Below are 20668 nucleotides of genomic sequence, written 5' to 3' on the forward strand. Positions count from 1 at the left end.
ATCCTGCATATCAGATATTTACATTACGATTCATAACAGTAGCAACATGACAGTTATGAAGTAGCAACGAAAATAATTTTATGGTTGGGTCTCAACATGAGGAACTGTATTTAAAGGGCCAGAAGTTTGAGAACCACTGCAGTGAATCACCTGGACTTGTGCTATGAAATCTTTCCTGTACAAAGAACCCACACGCTACCAGCTGGCCCAAGGCAGGCAGACTCTGGGCCAGGTCCCCTTTCCAGTAACAAAACTGCCCCACCCCCATCCATGTCCTGCCCATGAAACCCTATCCTCCACTTATTTTTAATGGTATAACTAATATTTTGTTGTCATTTACATTCAGATGGTAGTGGAGTATATAGTCTCTATGCTTGATCTTTCTTTTATGTAAGTAAAAAAAATTTCAAAAACTGATAACTGTTTTCAGAAAACATTAATAAACTAATTCATTGATGGTGACTTGTTTTTCCTTATTAGCTCCAGAAAACTCACCCTTTTGACCTTTTGTAGCCCTAGATGGTGTGGCTCAGTGGCCTGCGGAATGAAGGGTCTTGGGTTCAATTCCGGTCTAGGGCACAGGCCCAGGTCTCAGGCTCGATCCCCAGTAGAGGGCATGCAGGAGGCAGCCCATCAATGATTCTTTTTCATCATTCATGTTTCTCTCTCTTCCCCTCTCCCTTCCTCTCTGAAATCAATAAAAATATATTTGAAAAACAAACAGCCCAGCCATCGTGGCTCAGTGGCTGAGTGTGACCTATGGACCAGGAGGTCACGGTTCAAATTCCAATTGGGGCATATGCCCAGGTTGCAGGCTTAATCCCCAGACGAGAGAGTGCAGGAGGTAGCCGATCAATGATTCTGTCATCATTTTTTTTTTTTTTAAATATATATTTTATTGATTTTTTTACAGAGAGGAAGGGAGAGAGATAGACAGTTAGAAACATTGATGAGAGAGAAACATCAATCAGCTGCCTCTTGCACATCTCCTACTGGGGATGTGCCCGCAACCCAGGTACATGCCCTTGACCGGAATCGAACCTGGGACCTTTCAGTCCACAGGCCGACGCTCTATCCACTGAGCCAAACCGGTTTCGGCGATTCTGTCATCATTGATGTGTCTCTCTCTCTCCCTCTCCCTTCCTCTCTTAAATCAGTAAGAATATATTTCAAACAAACAAATGAAACTGGAAGGTTGGCCGTGACCAGTTGCTTAGTGGTTAGAGCGTCGGCCCATGGACCGAAGGGTTTCAGGTTCGATTCTGGTCAAGGGCACTTACCTCGGTTGCAGGTTCAATCCCCAGCACATCTGAGGCATGTGCGGGAGGCAACCAGTCAATGCATCTTTCTTATATCAATGTTTCTCTGTCTCCCCACTCCCTTCCACTCTTGCTAAAAAAAAAAAAAGGAAAAAATATCCTCAGGTGAGGATTAAGAATTGAAAGGTTGGTATGCATTTGACTTCACACTTTGCAGAAACATCCTAATAGTCATCCACATCTACTTCAAGGAATACCACATTGAAATACTTCAGAGAGGAAATGAAAAAAAAGCTTTATCATTTTGCCAAACCCACACCATGTGGCTGAGAAGTCAGGTACTACAAGTTTCTCTCTTGCACTGTTCAAGGCTTCCTCAAAAGCATACTTGCTCTTGACCTGCCTCACCATTTTGTCACCTGAGGCCTGATGAGCAACCATTAAGAATCGATGGAAGTGGATGCAAAGCAGCAGACCAAGCTTGGAGAGCACACAGCCTGCTTTCCATTTTTTAAAATTATTATTTCTTTAAAAATATTTTTTATTGATTTCCGAGAGGAAAGGAGAGGGAGAGATAGAAACATTAACGATGAGAATCATTGATGGGCTGCCTTCCGCATGTCCCACACTGGGAATCAAGCCTGCAACCCAGGCATGTGCCCTTGACTGGAATCGAACCAAGGACCCTTCAGTTTGCAGGCCGATGCTCTATCAACTGAGCCAAACCAGCTAGGCCTACCTTCCCTTTATAGCGACAGGGTAGCTGGGCCCCTCACTTACTTATTCAGTCAAGTCAGCTCCATGCACCAAACCTGAATGATGCAGCAGCAATCTCTTCAAACCACAGTCCTGACAGTTTATACTGTGAACTTTCCCCATGAGAAAACTGGAAAACTAACTACCCAATTGTTTCCCCCTTTGTCATGAATACTCAAATATTCTAATGCCCAGGCCTGACAAGTCAATTTCAAATTCTATCATATTTGTTTACATTAGCAACAGACAAGAATCCCTTCAATCCCATACACTATACTTTGACTACTTCCTATTAATGCCCCTCAAAAAAGGGTAAGGATGTACTTTTTCAGGGGACACACTTCTCTGTCTTTTTCAAAATAGGCATTCCTCTCTCCTAGATATAACTCCTACATCTATCTCCCTCTTCCCCAGAAGTCAATCCACATGCATGCATTCCTAAAACATCTGAGCATTCCTAAAACATGCATGCATTCCTAAAACATCTAACCACCTAGCAACACTGTCCAGGGTTCAAATGCTGCCCACCCCACCCTCTGAGAAACTGAGAGGGAACATCCAGTGGCTGCCTCCTGCACGCCCCCTACTGGAGATCAAGTCACAATCCCCAGTATGTGCCCTAGCATTGAATCGGCATCCTTTTGGTGCACAGGACAACCAACTGAGCCACACTGGCCAGGGCTCAAATGCCCTTTTAAAGTTTGAGAAGCACTGCCCTGATGACTAATTTCACTGTCAAAACACTCGAGGAGCCAAGTTTCAAGTCCAACAGGATTTTGCACCTGATCAAAGAGGGTTCCTAGGAACTCAATGGAGGTAAATGTGACACTGTGTTGAGAGGAAAAGTGAGTATGTCTGGTATTAACACCATAGAAAGAAAGAAGCACAACACATGGATGTTCTCTCTAGTTCGTATTTATTAGTCTGCATAGTGACTTTAATCATCCAAACACAGGGGGAATCCCTCAATGTCATCCATCTCAAATAGGAATGCAAATTAACTTGTTTCAATACCTGTTATAAAAACAAATACCCTTTTAAAAAATCTGATTTAACACATTTTTTTATTTCACTTTTTCCATTTCTTTATAAAACAGTCATCTCCTCACTAGCAGCTCTCTCCCCTAGAGTGGGGAAGGGGGTTGGAGATGGTTGGACACCTCCAAAAAAAGGGGGAAGGGGAGAAGGGCCCAGGGTTACCTCCTGAGGTTCTTCTGGGCCTGTTTCAATAATGTGTCAAAGTCAAGAGAATCAAATTTGCTCTTTACAGGAGCAGGGTCAAAGTCTTCCCAGTTGGAGTCTATAAAGGTAGAGAAAGACAGACAAACATCAAGGTCTCTGACCACACTTCCCAACCACAGAGTCCTCAGATGGCCAGCCACCTCCCATCCCAATAATGACTTTAAGTCATCCCACCCCTTGGTTCTTTCATGTGTCAGATGAATACAAGTCTGCCGAGCCCACTCTCAAAAGGTTGGGAACCCTTACACCAAAGCCTCAAGGCCTCCCTCCACTCACCAAGATCAGAGTAGCTTCTCTTGCAGAACTGCCTGCGCCCCCCAAAGCAGAGATCAAAGGGTTGCTCATCTGCCTGTCTCAGCTTGTGGCCACTTTCGATGGCTGCAAATGCCTCCTCAGCATAGCGGTAAGTGACGAAGCCATAGTTGTCACTGGTGGGTGAGGCAGAGGCTGGCTATTTGGGCACATGCCATGGAGAAGAAACACCCACCAGGGTACAGAGGACTGGGGTGATTCTTCTCATTCCCCAAATAGCCAATCCTCTGAGTGAAAAAATGTTGTGCAGCACACAGAGCAAGGGGGAAAGACTAAAAAAGCATCCAAGTACATCCTGACCTTAGGGCCCACGCTTACCCTTGGACACGGAAGTGGATGGTGCACTCCTCAATCTCTCCGAAAACAGAGAACCTCTGTTTCAGCTCTGACCGAGTCATGCGGCCAGGTATCTTCCCAATGAAGACCACTCTTCTCTCTTCCTATGTTGGGACAAGGGAAATTTACATACCATGAGCCAGGGCCAGAACTACAGAAGGCTCTGAGCTTGTGGCTCAGGGGCAAACTCCCCCCACTCCCATGACCTGTTCCTCTACTCACTATTGCACGCTCCTTCTGCAGCACTCTCTGCCTTTGGTAATGGTCATGTGATCGATAAGAGCTGTACCTGACAAGAGAAGGTGCCATCAACCACCCAGACATTAGACAGCTTAAGTCTCTGAACTCTCAGGCACTTACACCCCAGATGCACTGACTCCCTGAACACATGCTCACCGCCGTCTCCTGTCACTTCTCCGGCGGGGGGATGGGGAGCGGGACCGGCTTCGGGAACTAGATGATGAGGATGAGGAAGATGAGGAAGATGAGGAAGAGGAAGAGCATCTTCGGGAACATCCAGAGGAACTACAACTGGACCTAGAGAATAAAGGGGCACATAGGAATGCTGGGAATGGTGCAGGTATATACTACTTACTTCACCTTGGCAGCAGCCCCGCCTCCTTCTCAGGAAGCACAGGACCAAAGGCAAAAGAAAGCTGAAGAGGTCTAGAAAAACTCTTCAAAGATGACCAAACTGAAGCCCTGATGGACTTTAGATGTATCTGGAATGTTTTAGAGTACTTCGGCATAGGTCATATTTCTTTTCAATTATGCAATTAAAGATTGAAAAATATTTAACAAATCAGAAAGAAGAAAAATAAGTGAAGACTAAAGGAGATAAAGGCTACCTTATCTAAATAGAAAATCTGGGTCTGTTACTGAAAAAAGAGTACTGCCAGGAAATAGATGAGGCCACAGGGATACCCAAAAGAACTGCCCAGACTCTTTCCTCAACAGATTAAAAGGACTGTCTGCCATTAACAACCCACAATCCCACCTTCCCACATACCACCAGGAAAATACCAGAAATGAGGACTGATAGGAGTATTCAAAGGATTCAACATTGTTAAGATCAAATCCTAACGTTTCCCCAAGGCAGGTCTCAAGGAAGCAGAGACCTCAGGGATACCCCAAACTCCAACAGAGGACAGAAGCTATTTTCTCACAGCTTGCCTCCTTCAACAATCCAGGAAAGGCAGAGAAGACAAAAGCCGAAGACAGAAACAGGAGCCTTAGTGCCTGAAAGTATCAAACTCAATGTGCAAAAAAACTTCCTAAATGGAGAGGACCTAATAGACCATTAGAGCTCACCTTCGCCATCTCTTGTGTGGGGGGGAGAGGGACCTGGACCGGGATCGGGATGAAGACGACGATGAGGATGAGGAAGAAGATGCTTCACTGGTCCGGTTGGACCCAGAGCTGACAGAACTGCTGCGGCCACGGCGGCCCTGCCAGCCCCGGCTTGGGGGGCTGGCTGACCTGCAGGCTTTTCGATAACAGCGCATTGACCGCTTGGCTGAGGGCTCAGGGGGAGTCCTAGTGTTCATGTCATTCCGGCAGGGCGAGGCCTCAGGGGACAGCAAGGCAGATGGGGCAAGGCAAGGGGCTGGGAGATCTGCCTGCTCTTTGCTAGTCCTGTGATCAAGTGGCTCCTGGGAGGCAGCTGTGCCTGGAGGAAGAGGGGCGACTGGGCCCAGGGACAAGACAGGTTTGATGGTGATATCCTGATGGCGTTTGACGTTCCATCGGGAGCCTGCCTCTGGAAAGACTAGAGCAGGAGTCTTTTTTGGGGGGCTTCTGCTCCGGACACAATAGTCATGGTCCCCAGAGCCCACATGGACCGGACTAGGGCCATGGACCCCTTCTTGGAGGCGGGCTGCAGCTGGATGTTTGGCCTCTGTAACTCCTTCAGGCTTCAGGGTTCCCTCCTGAACGATGGACTTAGGAGATTTGACTTTGGCCAGCAGGGAAACAGCAGCCAAGGGCTTCCATAACTGGTGGGGAGGGGTAGCTGGAGGGGTGAGCCCTGTGAGGGGAGGGAGGATGGAGATAGCAGGATGAGATCCGATTCTACACTTCCAAACACTGTGTAAGCTCCAGAGACCCCCACCTCATCTCACAAAGTACACCACAATGGTCCACAGCCCAACTTCTCCCACTGTTGCAACTACTCCTTCCCCCAAGTTCCCCATCTTGGGGACCAGCAACAGAAACCCCGCCAGCCAGGGTCTTCCTGAATCCATCAACCTTTCATTGCCCCAACCTAACTGGTGACCAAGTCCTGCCCAGTCTACCTCTCCATTCCTAGACCCCTCCACCCTACTCCAGCATTGCCTGACTTCTGGCTGCATCTTGTTGGGACTTGTCATCATCATCTCTAATGATCCCCTACCTTGAGCTTCACACCTGTCCACCTGTCTTCTACATTGTTGCTGGAGGGAGCACCCAAAAACCAATTCAGTAAAGCTTTTTCAATTGCTTCTTCCATGCACAGGATAAAGTCCAAATAGCTTACAATTACAAAGTTCCCATAATCTGACCTTCTACTTACCACTCCAGCTTTTATCTCTTGCTTTAGCTCTGCTCACCACCCTGATCAGCCACTATACCACAGCCAAACCTAATCACTTGCAATTCCCCAAAACATACCAGGCTGATTTTATTTCTTCAGTTCACTCTAGATGCTCATCTACAGAATTCTCCGTCCCCTAAACCTACCTGATTGGTATGTGATTTTCTCAAGCCTCTGCTTTGGAGATTATCTTCCATACAACCCATCCCTGACTGTCCCCCTTCAGACCCCACTTATTTGACATACAACCTCTGATACTCAACAAAGTCATTTTGCCACTTGTCCCATGGACTGTGAGAACCTCAATGATGAGGATCAGATCGGGCTCTACAAACATTTACTGCATAAACTAAACAAAGACAGAGTTCCCCACCCTGAACCCACCTGCCACGTTGGCCAGTTCTGGGGCTTGTAACCGGTCTAGGGGCCTCTTCTCCTGGGGAGGGTCAACGCTGCTGGCAGGGGGAAAAGGGAAAGCCTGGTTCATTGCCTCCTCAATATCTGTACATCTGCTTTCCTCACAAAGCAATGGGAGAGGGGTGTGTGCAGAGAGGAATGGGATGCACAACCTGCCCCTATCATTCTCCCCCAGCACAAAAACAGTCTTGGTGACTGAACTGTAGGTTGGGTCTTAGCTCAGCTCTGCCCAATGCCAGAAGGCAACTCAACTATAATCTTAAATACCCCCCACCCACCTCCTTCAAGCCAGGAGCTTTACCTGCCCGGCTCAAACCAACCCAAAATCAATGTGGAGAGAAATATGCTTGGCAGAACAGCATGGCATACCATGAACAAGAAAAATTTTAAGAAGTCCTCTCAGTCCTGGAAGACTGGGGAGCAAGGTGCAGGGTGCCTGTATCCTCCAAGGAGTCAGGGAGCCCTAGCCATCAACATCTTCCCCCACTTATCTTAAATTATCACCAGTGTTGAACAACTTTAAAACGTGTTAAATGAAAACCCCCCAAAGGCATGACTTGCCAGAAGACAAAAGGCACCTCTAGGACATTTGGAACCCCAGAATGGAATCAACCAAAGTCTTGGTACGCATCCATCCTCCTACCTCACCACCCAAAACAGTGCCCAGTAGTGATGAGCTGAGCATGGGGATGTGGAAACAGGAAAAGACTCTAGAGCTGACTAAACGTCACTGCAACAGAGGCATCCAATGAATGATCCTGGAGCGCCAGCCGGCTGCTGACCAACAGCTGTAGGGTAACTCGCTCACATGTCTCCATACTTACCCTGAGTTTCCTACAGCCAAGGTGTCAGCAGGAGCCGGAGGAGGGCACTCCTTTTTGGCTGCAAAGAAACCATACTAGTTAAAAGCCCAACCAGATGTTCCAAATTGAGGAGGTATAGAAGGGCTGGCTTTGAGACCCAAAGGAGGAAAATCCACTTTGCCTACATATTCCACTGGGCTCTCCCCAGAAAGATCCATTTTTCTCCAGTGTGTGCACAGGTACTATTGTTAATCATGTCTCTTCTCTGCTCAGAAACATCCACACTACCCACTGAATCTGAGATAGAGTCAAACTTCTGAGCCTAACATTCAAGGTTCTACATGACCTGCCCAACTTCCTAGTCTTATAGTTTACACTTGTTCTACACTTATATTTTTATTTTGCCTTGAACTATAGATACCCATTACCAATTTAGGAGTCATTTCTGCAGACTCTTCTTCCCAATTAGGTAAGTTCCTTGATAACAGGATATAGTATCAACAGCAGCACCATGCCTTGCAATGAAAAAGCTGAATTATCCATTGCCTTCTAAATACACCACACTCAATCATTTCTGTATCTCTGCCTTTATTCACCACATGCATTCTATGAAGGCCTATCTTTCAAGGCCTACCTTTCGAGCTACTTCCCTCTAGAAAACATCTCCCCATTGGTCTACTCTTTGTAATACCTGCCACGCTGTACCCTCTCCCTGGCTTAGATGGCATCACAGGTGGATCTTGTCTCCCATTCCAATTAGGGGACTGCTCTAGTGGCTCAGGCTGTCCTTCCCCCAGTTCAAGTAACTATAAACTGGGCCCAAAGGAAATAGTAACTTTAAAAAGGGGTTGGAGCAAAGCTCCCCAGGTTCCCTCACCTTCTGATTTCTCAAACTGCTCCAGCAGACTGGACAGGTCCGATGCCTCAATTCCTGTGGAAGCACACAACACAGGATTGGAAAACAGCTCCTATCAATTGAGTACACAGGTCCCAGGAAGTCCCAAATCACGTCATTTCTCCCTTTATGCTCCCCCTGCTCACTATACTAAGTAAACCAAGACAGGAATAAAAAGCAAGAAATAAACAAACCCAGAGCTGACTCTCAAGAACCCTCCAAAGAAATCCAAAGGCCAGCCCCCCAGCCAGGTACTTTATCCTAATCTCTGGAGAACATTCTCCACCCAACCCCAATTCCCTTCTTCACACCAACAGATGACTTGCCACCAGTTGACCCTGCCTCCGCTAACCTAATACCAGTTGACTCTGATACCAACTGTGTGGCACTCACCAATCTCACTGATGAAAGCCTGTACCACATCCTCAGGATCCTGGATACGTGGGGTAGGCAGGAAGGACAGTTTCCTTAGACGGGCTGGGTGGACAGCAGGCAACTTAGTGACAGTGCTCTGCTTTGGTGTGGGAACAGCCTTGGCAACAGGAGAGGGGGTCTTCTCCCTGGACTTGGTCTCCTGGGTCTCAAGTTTTAACCTCTCTGATGCAGGCTCCTCAACAGCCACACTCTCAGCAGGCAGATATGGTGAAACCTTATTCTGTGGGCTTTGCACTGGGGAGGATACCTTGTGTTTCAGATGGGGAGATGCAGGGACTGGTTTGACCTCCACCTTGGTGGGCTCTATCTGTGGAGCTCCCTGGCCAGCTGATCCCAGAGTGAGGGGAGGAGCCATCGGTACAGGAGGTAAACTTTCAGGAGGGCCAGCTGGGATGCCACTGGGCTCCACCTTGGGTGGGGGAACAGCTCTCCCAACAGAAGCTACAGGCAAAGGTGGTGGGGGCACAGCAGGCCAGAATGGAGGGTGTTGCAGCCCTGCACCCCACCCCATGGGCCCATAAGTACAGCTAGAGTTGTAAGGCGGGACTGGGGCAGGAGGGGGTACCCAAGGCACATTGCAAGTGGGGGGAACAGCATAGGTGCCAGGGGTACCAGACACTAGGGGCATTGTTGGTGGGGGCGGCAAACAAGGATAGCCAGAAGGAGACACTGGGGGATAACAAGGCCAGGGTGGCATGGGAGCATAGTGAGTATAGGGATCAGGTGGCACTGGCCCCACAGACATTGGAAGACTAGGAGGCTGCAAGGTTGGTGGGGGCAGCATGGGAGTCATGCCCAGCCCACCCGGTGGAAAAGGCACAGCAGTGGGCATTGTTGGGGGCATGGACTGCACAGCAGGAGGTGGAGGTCTCACTAGCAGTGGCATCTCTTGGGATGGCACCTGCTCAGTGGGAGTTGAGGCCACAGATTTGCTTGTAGGTGGCTCAGGACTAGGAGAAACAGGACTGGGACCACCCACAGGCACAAAGCAAGTCTCAGGGCTTCTCTGCAGAGGTGTCTTCTTGGCTGGGGCTGGTGGGATGACAAGACAAGGGATGTCTGCTAGCCCTGTGGGGGTTTCTGGGAGGCTGGGCCACTTCCCAGATGGGAGCTGGGAACTCCTTTCTTCTGCCTCTGCTTGGCGCTGCTGCCTTCGTCGCCGGTACTCAGATAGACTAAGAGGCCGAGGTCTGGTTTCCTGGGTTGTGGCATTAGTATCACCTTCCACCTTCAGAGGACCCACGATCTCCTTGACTTCAGAGATGATGGCCTTTGGGGGGTCCAAGGACTCTGACTCTAGAAGGAGCTGGGGGGCTGGACTCCCCTGGGCTGATGACATTGCACCACGTCTGGGGTCAGTTGGCCTAGACTTAACTAGCACAGGCTTAACTGGAGCCAGGTCATTGGGAACAGAGTCAACTGGTGCTAAGTTGGTGGAGACAGGGTCAACTGGTGGCAAGTCATCTGAGACAGGAACAACCACTGCAGGGTCAACTGCTGGAGAGTCAGCCAGGACTGGCTCAGTCAACACTGGGTCAGCTGGAAGAGGGTCAACCAGCTCTGAGTTGGATGAAGCAAGGTCAACCAATGCAGGGTCAACAGATACAGGGTCACCTAGAACAGGATCAATTGCAGAGGGATCAGTTTCAACAGAATCAAGTGGCATGGGGTCGGCATTAGCAGAATCAACCAATGTGATATGGGTTGGAACAGGCTTAACTTCGATGGTGTCACCCAGGTTGGGGTAGAGGTCAAGAGGACATTCTTCAGCAGGACTAGCTTGTCCAGCATTACTCTCCAAGTTCCCAGAGCTAGGCTTCTCCAAGGTACCTGCCCAGGCCCGAGCCCAAGCCCGGGGCTTCCCTCTACCATGGGGAGGCCCAACCTCTCTTTGAAGTTCCTCCTGAGGCAAAGTGCCTGCTTGAGAGATCACCCCTGTAGCCACAGTAGGCTGCCCACAAGAGGATGACCTCAGTCTCATGGCATAGCCTTCTGTACAGGCTGCTGGCTGTTTCTTGTTCTTCTTTCTCCTGCCCTTTCGAGCTCTCTGGGAACTCAGCGCTGCATCGGCTGGTGGGTTCTGAGGCCCCTTGGGCACCATTGGCTCCATGATTTCCTTGGGCTCCAACAAGGCTGACTCCAGGTTTTCCCCTGAGTCCAGTGACAACCCCTCTTTCTCAAGGCAGAGGGCTTCCTTGGCCACAGCAGCCTCTGTCTCTGACTCAAGTGTAGGCAGGAGCAGCTGCAAGGCTGGAGTGGCCTCTAGTGAGTCATCCAGGAGCACAGGCTGGGGTCCAGTAGGGATCTGCCGCACCACAACTGGGATCTCCAGGTCATTGCCAGCTGTGGCTGCCTGGCCCACAATCTCCAGCACCACACAATCCTCAGGCAGTGTCAAATCATCCGGCTGCTCCTGAAGTTCATTGTTGAGTGATGTCAGGTGGGTGAAGTTGGGCAGGCAGTATGGGTGCATGGCCCGCACCAACTCACTCAGGGAAGAGATGCTCTCATCACCAGCTGCCTGCACTGCCATACCTGCGGCTGCTGTTTTATCTTCCTCCTCGGGGCAGGCCAGGTGCATGGGAAAGTCTGGGATGCTGCTCATTGAGTTGCCATGTTCCACAGCAAGCATCTGGCCACTGAAGCTGGCCACCTCCTCCTCTTCTTCCCCATCACTACGCTGTTGGGAAAAAGGGGACTGGCTTCTGCGGGGTCTGGATCTTGGGGGTCTCCAGCTAGGAAGTTTGGGGGAGGTCTCCAAGAAGGAAGAAGGGGAGAAGTCCCAAGGGGGATCTGCGAGAGACATCTCAACCTACAGGAGAGAAGAGAAGCCACAGAAGGAGTTTTTTCCAGGAACATCTTTTTCCAGACCTGTCCCCACACACTCCTCCCCTCCTGGGATTCCCTGAGACTCCTTAGATCAGGCTTACCCCACTCACTCTACTATTGCCAGAACTGGGCCCCAGCGGATCAACTGACGCGATGAGGTCGCGTTCTGAGGGTGTCCGAGAGAGAGTGAGCAGCTTGTGCAGCTAAGAGAAAGAAAGAACCTGAGATGAGTTCGTGCTTCAGAATACGTGAGTAGGCCCACAGACATGGTTCTAACCTTTGCACCAAACCACACAACCCCTTCCCCTGGTCCCACACTCACAGACGAGCCCTCCCGAGGTGAGGCAAGCAGCTCAGAGTCAGGAATGCTGTCAAATGGAGACAGGTTCTCGGAGTCTGCATTGTCCAAGATCTCCGTCAGAGCTGTGAGTAGTGACACTTCATTCTGGTCCTCCAGAGATAACCTGCTCTGCTCCAGAAAGACAACAGGAAAGTTCTACATCCTCATCCCAAATGACCTACTGAGCCACTAAGAACTGAATGCCAAGAGAATCAGTCTCCCAGGCTCTCAGTTCAGTTCAACTTGCTAAGGACGAAGTTGAGTACCAGGAGACATGAGTTCCAATCCCATTTACTACCATCTACCACCTCTGTAGTGTCAACAGAGACCTGTCAAAACTGAGTCATAAACTTATGTTTCAAACACTCCCTTCACCCTCAAGCTAAGTGGAATGCTTAGCAGACAACCTTTGGTGAGGCTGGAATTGGGCTCAAAACAGGGATCAGAACCCTCTACACATGTAAGGGGCCAAGGCAGGAGAAAGGAAAGTCTAAGCCTACCAGGTCATCCTTAAATGGGACATAATCTGACAGCCTGCAGCCCAACTCTCACCTAGAGACAAAAAATGGACTTCAGGTTGGGTATTCAGGAACCAAGGTTCTGGGAGAACAGAGCCACTAAGCCATAACCTCTCATGCAAACTGCCTGTCTAAAGACCTCTAGGCCCAGCTCTAGCTCACCTCTCCAAGGCTCCCAAAATCTTCAATGAGGGAGATGAGGGAGGCATCCATGTAGCTCTGCATGGTTCCCAGCAGTGTTTCATCCTGCAGCATCAGCTCCTCCATCTCCAGGTCCTTGTCCTTTAGACAGGGGCCCAGCCGAGACAGACTGACAATGCCAGAATCATCCACCTCTTCATGCAGCAGCACCTGGGGGAAAAGGGGGGATGTCAGAAGAGCATGGTGAAGGCTACAGGACATGGACCTTTTGGGGCAACTGACTGATATGCTCTGTAAACTAGGTGCCCAGCCTTCCACAATGGCCCCAGATTCAGCAGGAGCCCCACCACAGCCAAACCTCCAGACTTGCTGGCAGAGAGAAGTACAGCTCGTGAGCCAAAGCCCCTACCAAGATGGCAGTGCTCAGGGACCTTCTAGGCAAAAAAAAAGTTTGGACTCCATCCAGAAAGAGCTGGAGCCACAAGAGATTATTAAACTGGAGAGTCAAAATATCAAGACTGTTCAGAAGAGATGTCTGATGGCAGTGTGAAGGCCAACAGTCTGAAGGGCACACCAAAGGAGAGGAGATCAGCAAGCAGGCAATTTCAACTACCACCACCTCACCTCCCTCGATCCCTCTTAGGCCTCTCTTCCCGTTTAATCCCATCTTCTTCAAGAAGACACCTTCAAGATGATCTCCCCGCTGAATTCACACACTTCTGTACCACTCACTTTTCTGGCAAGCACATCCTGTCCCCTCCCCAGCCCATAACATTCCTTACATCAATACTAAAACTGGATTCCAAGTTCCTTTGGGGCAAGTAACCTTCGTATCCTATAGTTTTTATGTTCTTCTTGGTTCTTATAAGGGTTTAAACCAGCCGTGGGCAAACTACAGCCCGCGGGCCGGATTCGGCCCGTTTGAAATGAATAAAACTAAAAAAAAAAAAAAAAAAAAGACCGTACCCTTTTATGTAATGATGTTTACTTTGAATTTATATTAGTTCACACAAACACTCCATCCATGCTTTTGTTCCGGCCCTCCAGTCCAGTTTAAGAACCCATTGTGGCCCTCGAGTCAAAAAGTTTGCCCACCCCTGGTTTAAACTATACACATACTTCCTGGTCATCCTAGGTGCCTAGTACAGTGTCTTATATACATTTACTTCATACTTTTATTATGAAGGCCTACAGTGTGCCACCGAATCTCTCAATGGTAGTCCCAAGGAAAAAGTCTCTTCCCTAACCCTATCAGGTGAGAGCTAAAGATGAAAAAGCTTGATTCTGTAGTTGGAAAAGCCCCACCCCACTACTTCCCTGAGAACTAGCAATGTCTTCAGCCTTGTTAGGCAGGGAGCCACCCGTCCAGGCCTGTCAAGCATGTGGGTGTGGGCTGGGCCAGAAGTGGCTGGAATGGAGCGAGCAAGGCCAGAGGCCAGAGCCATGGGTATCTATACTATAGGAAACATATGATGCAAAGGCCCGAGAATAGGAACAAACATGGATAAACCAGTTCCCCCTCTCCTTCTGCAGCAAAGGGAAATTGCATCTCTTCCAAGAGAAAAAAAAGCAACATGTGTAACTAACTATACCCCATACCCACCCTCCTACCAAGTTGAAGATAACCTGGGAGAGAAAAGTCTAGATAGGAACACTTTAGGAGGCCAGGGACAGAGATGAAGTGAAAGGTGGCAGGTTTTAGGCACTAACTCCTCCCACGCCTTCACAATCCTGTAATTACAACCAGCAGCTGAATAGCACCTGGCTCAGCAAACACTCCTGGGTGAGCAAGGAGGCTGCATCTCAACTTGTCCTGCCACCTACCTGGCCTAGCCACTGGGCCAGAATCTCAAGACAATGCCCAGCTCTACAAACGATTCGTCACCTCCATCAGACCAGTACTGGAACCCGAGTCAGAGACACCCCCCTCTCCACCTTACCTCACCCATCATTCAATCCCCAAATAGGACAGCTCCTAGAGTACCAATATCCCCTAGGGCAGGGATGGGGAACATCTGGCTTCAGCCGTATAAGGCCTGCATAATCATTTGGTCTGGCCCTGCCAAGGCATTAGGGGTGAGTTAATTAAATGTTTGACCAAATATAGCAGGCTAATTTTTAAACTGACAACTCTGTATGGCCCACAAATGATGTTATAAATATACAAATGGCCCTTGCCAGAAAAAAACTTCCCCACCCCTGATCTAGGGGCTAAACTCAGGCTAAAAGTGAACCCATATTCAGTCTTGTCCCTGCATGGCTCAAAACCAGCTACAAACTTTTAAAAATAAGTCAGATCACTTCCAGAAACAGTCCCTAAATCCCTCCAATAGCATCTTACTACCCTTGGCATTAGGTTTGCACTCCTTAATGTGGTTTAAAGGGGTCGTGGTCTTCCCCACCAGACTCTTCTGCTCCAGTGTGTCCTCTCACCACCCTGCCTGTCTCTCTACACACCAGCCACACAAGTCTGTTTCTCCAATAAGTCATGTTCTCTCCCACCTCAAGGCCTTCACATACTATTTCCTCTGATGTTTGTTTGTGGGGGTTTTTTTGTTGTTGTTGTTAATCCTCATCCGAGGATATTTTCCCACTGATTTTTAGAGAGAATGGAAGGGAGAGGGAGAGACAGAGAGAAACATCAATGTGAGGAAGACACATCGATTGGTTGCCTCCTGTACACGCCCCGACCAGGGCCTTGACCAAAATTGAACCCGGGACCCTTCAGTCTGAGGGCCAACTCTCTACCCACTGAGCAAACCAGCTAGGGCATATTACCTCTGATTAAAGTGTTTCCTACCTACACACATAGCCTTATTAGAGTCTCAGCTTAAAATGGTCTTTCCCAGACCCAGCAAAGTAGATTGCTACTGCTGATTATATAATCTCAAATATGCACTTTCCTTATTATCTGTCTAGCCTGATAAAAACATAAGATCCTATTGGCGGGGGAAAGGAGATCCTATAGGACAGGAGTGGTTTACCACAGTATTCCCTGTGTCTGAACATAATGCTTTCTCAGTAAGTAGCTGGTTGACTGGATTCCAAATACCCAGGGGTTTTTTGTATTTGGTGGTGAGGGGGGAGGGGGGATCTCTTCATGAGACCTCTCCAACCCCAAATGACCACCTAACTTAGATGACAGCTAGATCATGAATCCTTCTTGCCTCTCCCCCAAAGGGTGACCTCTGGAAAAATTAGGGAAGAGGATGTGACAGCTCCCAAGTTAGGGACCCAGAAGCCATTCTCCCTTAGGCAAGGGCCTGGATTGGTCTGCTGGAACTGACACTACCTGGTAGCCTGCAGCCCAACTCCCACTTGGAGAACAACAAAAAAAAGCTTTCAAGGATTCGGCTTAATTGCTTAAGAGAGATAACAGTTCAAACTAAGTCCTGCACAATCTCCACTCTGGGTGAGAACTTATAAGAAGTCCTGTGCTGAGGAATAAAAAGATAACACTTTAGAAGTATGGAGAGTTGAAGGCCAAGAAAATAATTATCTGACAGGAAGGAATCCCCCAAACCAATAAATGTTCATCTAGTGTTGTTCTCAAATCGCCTCCAACTTTTCTCATCCCCAGCAAAAATTCCAAACAGCCTTAAACACAAACCACCCCAATTTGTCAGCTCACAGCAGACCTTAGCTGTCTCCTCAAAAGAGATGCTGGAGGGGAAAAAAGTGAAAGGTGCGAGGATTCTTTCCTTTCCTTAAGCTTGTTCCATGTATATGCTGACAGTCCCCATTCCCCTTGAATCAAGAATGAGGCAGGACTGCAGCAACCAAAACACCAGTGCCCGTGACTCACAACCCCCCCCCCGCAAGCCGGTCAGGCAGAAGCCGCCACAGCTCACTCCACAGCCCTGCAAACCTCAGCCCTCTCCCCGCCCCAGCACACTCCGCCATCCGCAGGGAACAGACTTCCCGCACATCGGGGAAGTCCTTCCCCAGACGCCATCCGGAGGTTCCGAGGACCAAAGCAGGAGGAAAAGGAACTCCAAGCCTCCGAGCAAAGTTGACTCTAGCAGCCCCTACCTTCCTTCCCGGCCGGGGCCCCCAGCCCCCTCGGAGATGGCGGGACCTGCTGAGACACACCCAGTTCCCGGCAGTGCGGCTCCAGCGCCGATACGAGGACGCCGGGCAGCCGGAGGCGGGAGCCACGTGGACACCCCCTCCCCGCCCCCACGTGGACCCGCGGCCCCCCTAACCCTGAGCCCAGTCCACGTGGGTGCCGAGGCCGTCTGGAGGGGGAGGGGAAGCAGACAAGTTCTCTGGGGAAAATCGCTCCCCGCCCCACGTGGCTCCGAAAAGGCACTGCGGCGCGGGGATAGGGGCACCCCCCTCCCCTCGGCATCCTTAGATGGAGATCTTAGCCCTTAACTCCAAGTCCGAATCCCCCTTCCTCCCTCCAATCATGGGCCGGGTTTCCGACTCCAGACTGTGCCCCTCCGGCGTTCCGGAGGAATGGCCATAGGGACCCCGCCGCTGCCTGCGTCCCACCAGCAAAAGGCCAGGTCCACTCGGCCCAGCCTGCCTCCCACAGCACCCGGCATCGACTCCGGAGCGCTTCCTCCCTTTCCTGTAGCGTCCACGTGTCACCGCCCGGCACACGCCGCTTTGCTGCCAGCCGCGGGCCGCCCGCCAGCTTCTCACCTGCTCCCCGCCGTTCACAGTGCTCACAGTCTCATACGGCGCTAGGCTCCGACCCCCCCTACTGCTGCCGCGGACTCCACCGCCAGGGTCGGGGCCGGGGCCCCCACTCGGAGGCGGCACCACTCGGTCTCTCCAACCCCGGCGCGCCGCCATCTTGGCCCTAAACGCCTAGCGCAGCTCTGATAGCCGGCACCGCCTCCGAGTCTCCAGCCTCGCCCAGCCGATTGTAGGGAGAGAACTACAACTCCCAGAGAAGACACTGCAATACTTCAAATCCCAGAAGACGATGCGGCAAGCCCCCCCGCACCCCGGAAAGAGGGCACTGGCCTCGCAAGGGAGTGTGGGAATAGTAGTCGCTTTAATCGGAGCTCGGGTGGTACTTGCTATACGCGAACTGTAATGCTTTAGTTTTTTGTTGTGTGGGAGACCCAGTTGGGGAGCAAGAGGTAATAAGGGGAGAGTCAACATTTGCGCATCTTTTTTATTTTCCCAATTTTTTCAACTGTGGGAACACCCTCTTTGTTGTTTTACCTGCTATACCTTACATTCCTGTCGCCTACCAGCGGTTCTCAACCTGTGGGTCGCGACCCCTTTGGCGGTCCAACGACCCTTTCACAGGGGTCGCCTAAGACCATCCTGCATATCAGATATTTACATTATGATTCATAACAGTAGCAACATTACAGTTATGAGGTAGCAATGAAAATAATTTTATGGTTGGATCACAACATGAGGGACTGTATTTAAAGGGCCAGAAGGTTGAGAACCACTGTTTGGGCCTATGTTTTGAAACAGCATCCCCTAGTGGGCACGCGTACTCCAGGCTCTACCCTTACCTAGTCTACTACGCACTATTGAGTTTAATCCTAAAACAATGCATTCTCAGCGTCTATGTGGACGCTCAGAAATCCGGGTTGCCATCTCATTACCAAATGTCCTGCTAATGCAGACAGATCACCTTACTGTCCTCCAAAGACAATAGGTGTTCTTCTGCCTTGATTTTTCTCTCTGGAATATTCAAACCTTCAAACATCTTTCATATCCTACTTCAGGAAAACCTTTTATATCATCCCAGCCAACCACATACCCTTTGTATTTCTACATTCCATCATTATCTCTACTATTCACTTGCCATTTAGAAGCTACTTCATATTGTTTTCCTAACTTTAAAAAAGTTTTAATCATTTCAAAGAGTACAAAACTACATAAAATAAAAAATATACTTAACCTACAAATTCCAGTTCTCCCCAGATTTAATCCTTGTCACCTTCAGTGTGTATTCATCCCTACTTTTTCTATGAATTTAAAAATCTAGTACTGGCTGGTGTGATTGGTTGGGCTTCCTCCCATGCACTGAGAGGGCCCCTGTTTGAATCCCAGTCAGGGTACATGCCTGGGTTGTGGGCTCCATACCAAGTAGGGGCAATGCAGCAGGCAGCCAATAGATGTTTCTCTCATCAATGTTCCTCTCTCTTTCTCCCTCTCATTTCCTCTCTAAAATCTATAGGGTTTAAAAATATACAGTTTTGCACATTTTTGATAGTTTGAAAATAAGGCCATTCCTGTCCTAGCCAGTTTGGCTCAGTTGGCCCATGGACCTTTGAAGGGTCTGGGGTTCGAACCCGGTCAAGTGCGCATACCTTGGTTGTAGGCTCCATCCCTGATCCCTGGCCCTGGGCAGGGTGCGTGCAGGGAGCAATCAATCAATGAGTTTCTCTCACATCGATGTTTCTCTCTTTGTGTCTCTCCCCATCCCATGCACTCTCTCTAAAAAGCAATGGAAAAAATATCATCGGCTGAGGATTAACAAAACAAAACAAAAAAGGGCCATTCCAGCCCTGGTCCGTGTGGCTTGGTTGGTTGGACAAAAGGTTGCCAGTTCCATTCCCGGTCAGGGCACATGCCTGGGTTTGGGCTTAATCCTGAGTAGGAGGCCTGCAGAAATGTATCTCGCTCTCTCTCTAAAAATCAATAAAAATATATATTTTTAAAAAATAGGGCCATCCAGTGCAGCTGGTGTTGCTCAGTGATTGAGTGGTGACCTATGAACCAGGAGGTCACAGTTCCATACCGGGTCAGGGCACATGCCCAGGTTGCGGGCTCAATCCTGTGTGGGGCTTGCAAGAGGCAGCTGATTGATGTTTCTATCTCATCATTCTCTCTCATCATTGATATTTCTATCTCTCCCTTTCCCTTCCTCTCTGAAATCAATGGAAAAATTTTTTTTTAAAATGGAGACATTCCACATGTATGGTTCTACATCTTGCTTTTTTTCATGTAACAATATGCTAGTTTATTCATTAACCAAATATTTACTGAGATCTTAGTGAGTAGAGTTCCATTATATGGATATATCATTATTTAAATTATATTTATTTCCAGTTTTTCACTATTGTAAATTACAGTGAACATTCTTATACGTGTGTACATGTATAGTTGTACTTTTATACACTCTATGGAATAGTTTCCTTGAAATGAGATTGCTGAGTTAAAGATGTATACATTTGAAATTTTGGCAAATAATGCCAAATTGCCCTTGAGAAAAATTATATCAATATACATTCCCACAAAAATTAATGAGGGAAGAAGACCTCTGCTGTGGACTGAATTGTGCTCACCAGGCAAAATTCTTATGTTGAAGGGCTCTACCCCCAATATGACTGTATTTAGAGATAGAGAATTTAAGGATGTGAAGTTAAATGACATCATAAAAATGGGGGCCTAATCCAATAAGGCAGGTGTCAGAAGAGGAAGAGACACATGCAGGGAAAGAGGTCTCACCAAAAACCAGCCCTGCCAGCACCTTGACCTTAGATTTCCACCCTCCAGAACTGTGAGAAAATAAATTCCTGTTGTTGAAATCACTTAGTCTGTGGTACTCTATTATGGCACAAATTATGGTCATAATTATGGTGATTAGGCTTTGGGAAGAAGATTAATGTCAAAGAAAGCAGAAAGTAGTGCTATTTTTGCTTTTTTCAGCATCTGACAAAACAATTTATTCACCTAAATATGGTGTCTACGTGGAATCTACTCAAAAAAATAATATATTTCTATGTCTTAGTGCTACTGAGACAGGGGTGGTGTTATGCCTACTACTAGGGGTGGTGCATGACAGATACATTCCTAAGAGCCATGAAGGAAAACCTCAGAGACATAGGCC

The 20668-nt window shown here is 48.8% G+C and overlaps 2 protein-coding genes across 7 annotated transcripts; both read right to left on the reverse strand.

The window, feature by feature from the left end:
* Nucleotides 1-436: 436 nt before the first annotated feature.
* On the reverse strand, nt 437-1670 carry LOC139022174 (thioredoxin-like). The gene is made up of 3 exons (XM_070433243.1): nt 1530-1670; nt 1434-1483; nt 437-512 (listed from the first exon to the last, which is right to left on the reverse strand). The coding sequence occupies exons 1-3, from the start codon at nt 1668-1670 to the stop codon at nt 437-439; spliced, it is 267 nt and encodes an 88-aa protein (XP_070289344.1).
* Nucleotides 1671-2919: 1249 nt separating this feature from the next.
* On the reverse strand, nt 2920-17665 carry PPRC1 (PPARG related coactivator 1). Of its 6 annotated transcripts, none has more exons than XM_070432434.1 (14): nt 17506-17665; nt 12877-13065; nt 12179-12325; nt 11967-12059; nt 8986-11839; nt 8575-8628; nt 7719-7776; nt 6862-6932; nt 5217-5931; nt 4302-4442; nt 4128-4194; nt 3888-4009; nt 3534-3685; nt 2920-3315 (listed from the first exon to the last, which is right to left on the reverse strand). In XM_070432434.1, exons 1-14 carry the CDS (start codon nt 17656-17658, stop codon nt 3212-3214), a joined length of 4920 nt encoding a protein of 1639 aa, XP_070288535.1. In that variant the 5' UTR covers nt 17659-17665; the 3' UTR covers nt 2920-3211. The 6 variants fall into 6 exon arrangements, with proteins under 6 accessions (XP_070288535.1, XP_070288533.1, XP_070288534.1 ...); XM_070432432.1 differs by having other exon boundaries at nt 6862-6929; nt 11958-12059; XM_070432433.1 differs by having other exon boundaries at nt 4128-4188; nt 11958-12059.
* Between the last annotated feature and the right edge of the window lie 3003 nt (nt 17666-20668).

Source organism: Myotis yumanensis, unplaced genomic scaffold (genome assembly GCF_028538775.1).
Source record: "Myotis yumanensis isolate MYYU_CA2020_CCGP unplaced genomic scaffold, mMyoYum1.0.hap1 SCAF_13, whole genome shotgun sequence".
Classification (NCBI taxonomy): Eukaryota; Metazoa; Chordata; class Mammalia; order Chiroptera; family Vespertilionidae; genus Myotis; species Myotis yumanensis.